This window comes from Eupeodes corollae, chromosome 1 (genome assembly GCF_945859685.1).
Source record: "Eupeodes corollae chromosome 1, idEupCoro1.1, whole genome shotgun sequence".
Lineage (NCBI taxonomy): Eukaryota > Metazoa > Arthropoda > Insecta > Diptera > Syrphidae > Eupeodes > Eupeodes corollae.
Window position 1 is genome coordinate 16,263,758 of NC_079147.1, and position 4,552 is coordinate 16,268,309.

A 4,552-nucleotide genomic window follows, 5' to 3' on the forward strand; every position below is an offset into this window, starting at 1 on the left:
TAACCATTATGCCAAGTGTATCACTTAAATTAGCGGAACTGCCAATCCACCCTGTTTCAGACCACATCTACATGGTGTAATGAAGCCCCTTAAGCGTGGATCTTCAAAATATTTGTCGTGCACGTAAAACGCCTCGATAATTAAATTGTTGGTCTAATACCTCTCGCATTGTAGCCTCGAACGAGTTTTATCACAAACTGTCAATTCTGTTGGTTCAAGCTCCAATCCTACGCACTTACCATTACGTCACGAGTAATAAAAAATGAAACAGTTCTTATTACGCAAATTCCATTCAATTACTTTATTAGATAAAATATAATGAATTGATGAAATAACTCATAGACCTTGATAAAACTAACATACTAACTTGTTTGATTAGTCTAAGTTCACACGTTGTTTGATTAAACCTTTTGTTTGGCATTCTTACCTCTTTTCGTAACTTAATTCACAACTTTTGAAATGTGCATTAAAACTTGTTTTCCATTTAATTTAACGTCCTAAAATTTTCAGAATCAGAATAAAAATCATATCAGTAGCTCCTGCCGAGAGTATATTTTATTTAATAAATATGTATACAATTTTAATTTATCAACGCAATATCTCTCATTATATATTTATGTATTTTTTCAGCAAGATTTGGCGAAAACATGTGCGCCAAATGATCAAAATTTGCAATAGGGCTTTCAAATCGTCCAACTAATGTCTTCAACTTTTTGCTCAATCTAAGAACATCTTTAACCGTAGCAAAATTATCAGCTTTACCATGATAAAAGAACATTGGCACATTGATATTCGCCAGGGGATAGTCCGGGGGTTCTGAACTTCCATAAGTCTGCATATTTCCCTCCAGACCATGGTCATATTGTCGAAAATGACCAGAAACAAACTCCTGGACGAAATGCAGAACTTGATTTAATGACGAACCAGCGGGACTCGAAGCCATAACTTCAGGTATAATATCCTAAAAATGGAGAAGCTAAAATTATACAAGAAGAATAAGCTAGAAATTTTGGAGAAGACTCACATGATTACAAGTTTCATTGGTAAATCCAGCTACTAGAAAAAACGCATTATCACACAACACTCGATCTCTAGAGAAATCCGTACACAAAATACTGCCTACAAGTTCCTGAAGCTTTCTGCTTGGTCTAAACTCGTTCGAACCCAAAAGCGTTTGTATAACTTCTGAACGTCCTACAATATTACCACCTACTTTCAAAAATATGTTAAACGAATTGTTCAAGAAAGCTATCGGAGCTAACAAGTGAGCTGATTTGAAAATTTTATTGTACTGCGGTTTCAAAGAAGTCAACACAAAGAAATTTGCTGTTCCTTGAGAATGAGCGAAATATCTCATTTGTGTTACTCCTGTTTTTTGCTGAACATAGTCGAGCATAGTGGGTAGATCGATAAATCCAATTTCATGCCACGAAAAGTCCCAATATTTGTCAGCAAATTGTCCTCTAGGGTTGTATTTGGTGTGATTGAGTGAGTAAGTGTTTCCACGAGCATTGCCCAACCAAACATCATATCCAGCTCTGTGAAGAATGTAAGCTAGGGAATTCTTCTTCCCGGATACGACCCAATCACTGGACGAGCATAAGAGACAGTGCATCAGGAAAGCGACTTGAGACGATTTTAAGTTGGGAATCCGATGGATTTCTAAGATGTATCCATCTTCCGTTTGAACTGTGTGTTTCTCAAATGGATAGCCATGTTTTCTAACAATTGTTTCCTTAAAAAACGTAACAGATATAACCCAGTGACAAAATAGAAAATAAAACATGAATGAATTTCAAGGTTAAGATCTTACCGTAGTTAGAACGTTCTTAGGATCTCCACTGTTTAGAATTAAGGTCGTTATTAGAGGAACAAAACTAAGAACTATTAAACTATGATAATACGAGTACATTAGGAATAATTTTAGATGAGCAATAACGACTAAACATAAGTGCGCAAACCTTTTATACTACTTGAGCAATCTTTTTGTAGCCCAATTAAAATTTGATGTCATTTTATTTTTTTAATTATATTGACTCTCAAAAGCACGTAAAAAAACATTATTTTTTCGTTTTGAATAACACTCTGAGACATTTGATTGAGTCATTACTTTGTTGTTGTTGTCTGTTTTGTTTAAAGACATCCAAATTTCAAATGATGAAGCCATTAAAAAGTCGTTAATAGTAAAAATTGGATTGGAAATCAAGAAATTGCGTCTCATAGGCTTTAAAAAAGACCTTAAGTTGAAATTTAAATGAGGTGATCCATTTTTGTGTGGAGCTTGGGTCCAGGGAGCACATTTTGAGATGATCAAATGAAAGCTTGGAATGAAAGTTTTTCAATAAGGACCATCATTTTAAACATGCCTCAATGTTGAGTTTCATCTTTTGCAATTTCACAAGTGAAAACTACGATTTCTTCAAATCCATTTCTTCAATGCCATTTCATGAGTAACGCTTCCTTTGTCCTCAATTTTACTGATTACGGTAGTAGCGCGAAAAAAGGCTACATTTTGAAGTAAATGGACATGTTCAAACGACTTGAGGGACATTAGGGTAAGTTTCCAGCTTTATGATCATCTTAATTATTTTCTAATAAATAATAGCTGAAACACAAACACGCTTCAGCTTCGACTTCGCTTGACGAAAGAGCTTCGACCTCACGTTTCGTTTGACAATCGTAAGGAAAAGAACGTAATGTAACGTAATGTGACTCCAAATTGGCTGAACATTTGCTTTGTCTGACAGCTCAACAGCTGTAAAAAAAAACGTCAACGTCTTTGGAGGGATGAAATAATAGAAATGTCATTTAAAGCAACCTCGAAGCAGGCCCACCGTAACGCAGACGAAGCCGAAGCTGAAGCGTGTTTGTGATTCAGCCAAATTCAACTGCTCTCAAAAGTCTTTAGTAAGTTATAGGAGCACTAGCCCAGAGATGGAGTTATTCTCAAGTTTTGAACTTATTTAACAGCGAGATCAACGGGAAAGAAAAATTTCTTGCATTTCCTTAGAAAACCCAAACATCTTAGGTTTTTTTTTTGTGGCTTTGGGTATATGATAGTTTTTCAAGAGATGGTTTGTAATACACATACCGAAAATATCGAGATGTTCAGTCCCTACGGGAAGCAAGTGCCATCCTTGGTAATGGCAAGGGGGGTAGATCCCGCTTTAACGATACAAGACAGCATTGGGTTTTCGTAGCACTCAATTCAATGCTGTTTTGAATTCCCTGTTGTGTAATGCGTTAAGGTCGAAATTTAATGAGTTTATCATATTTCTGAAGAAGAGGGATGTGAGCCCGAAAACGAATTTAAAAAGCTAATACTACTATCGTCAGCGATACAGTGTATTGGATAAGATGTACGAGTCAGGAGATGATTAATAAAAATAACTTCTCTTCCCGTCTGTTGGATTTTTATAAAAAAATTACTGAGTGTCACAAAAATTATATTCTGTGAGATAAAATTAGTTTAAAGCCAATATTTTTAATTTTTGAGAACATATTCGAGTCGAAAGTAAATTGTTTCCAAGTTTTAGTATTTCGGTTTTTAGGTTCTTATTTCTTGTAAAAAAATGTCAATTCAATTTTTCTCAAAACCTTTCCGAATATTTGGATATTTCTATAAAATGAAATTAGTTTGAAGCCATAATATTTGAGTCAAAAATCAATTTTTAGGAACTATGAGTATTGTTTTTTTAGGTTTTTATTTTTTATAAAAAGCTGTCAATTCGATTTCCTTAAAATTTTACCAAATGTCAAAAAAGTTATTCTTAGTTGCACTCAATTATTTTGGAGATAAAATCGTTTTTATTCGTAAAATATTCGAGTTGACAAATATTTTTTTCAGTTTTGTTTGATTTATAAAAAAGTGAATTATATTTATTTACAAAAAAATCGTGGTATAACGTAACAATATATAAAATTAAATTCAAGTCTGTAGCGTCATTGGTTCGTAATATATTTCCGGTTAACCAAGATTTTAACCATCCATTTAACGGTTTTTTTATAAATCAAAAAAACTAAAAAAAAATGTTGTCACCTCCAAAATTTTACGACTAAAATAAAATTTCATCTCCAAAAAAATTTTGTGCAACGAAAAATAATATTTTTGACATCTGATAAAATTTTGAGAAAAATCGAATTGACAGTTATTTTACAAAAAATAAAAACCTTAATACAAAATTAATAAAAGTTGGTAAAAATAGATTTTCGACTCAAATATCTTTTCAAAACTTTGAGATATTGGCTTTAATTTACTTATATCTTTCAAAAAATATTGTTGTCAACATTCAGTAGAATTTTGAAAAATATCGAATTGCAGTTTTTTTTACAAAAAATTAAACCAAAAAAAAATTAACAAAAGTTGGTAAAAATTGATTCTCGACTCAAATTAAAGTATGTGAGCCGGCCAAGGCTTAAAACCCCATCCCGACTACACACTATCAAGTGCCGATTGATGCCACCAAAACTGGTTCTCCTGCTTCACACTATCAGTTCGGTCCCGTTCGGACACAGCCCTACTGAACCGAAGGAGCTCTGCTCCGCCTTGTGC

The 4,552-nt window shown here is 33.5% G+C and overlaps 1 protein-coding gene across 1 annotated transcript; it reads right to left on the bottom strand.

Annotated features, from left to right (window-relative positions):
* Nucleotides 1-558: 558 nt before the first annotated feature.
* On the bottom strand, nt 559-1,925 carry LOC129941342 (lipase 3-like). The gene is made up of 3 exons (XM_056049941.1): nt 1,814-1,925; nt 1,025-1,735; nt 559-961 (listed from the first exon to the last, which is right to left on the bottom strand). The coding sequence occupies exons 1-3, from the start codon at nt 1,910-1,912 to the stop codon at nt 581-583; spliced, it is 1,191 nt and encodes a 396-aa protein (XP_055905916.1). The 5' UTR covers nt 1,913-1,925; the 3' UTR covers nt 559-580.
* Nucleotides 1,926-4,552: the final 2,627 nt, after the last annotated feature.

Excerpts from the sequence above, each read along its gene's own strand:
- LOC129941342 (XM_056049941.1), bottom strand. The coding sequence starts at position 1,912 with ATGTACTCGTATTATCATAGTTTAATAGTTCTTAGTTTTGTTCCTCTA. Across the intron at positions 1,736-1,813 it reads CTAAGAACGTTCTAACTACG|GAAACAATTGTTAGAAAACA; the intron begins GTAAGATCTTAA and ends ACGTTTTTTAAG. Across the intron at positions 962-1,024 it reads CCAATGAAACTTGTAATCAT|GATATTATACCTGAAGTTAT; the intron begins GTGAGTCTTCTC and ends CTCCATTTTTAG.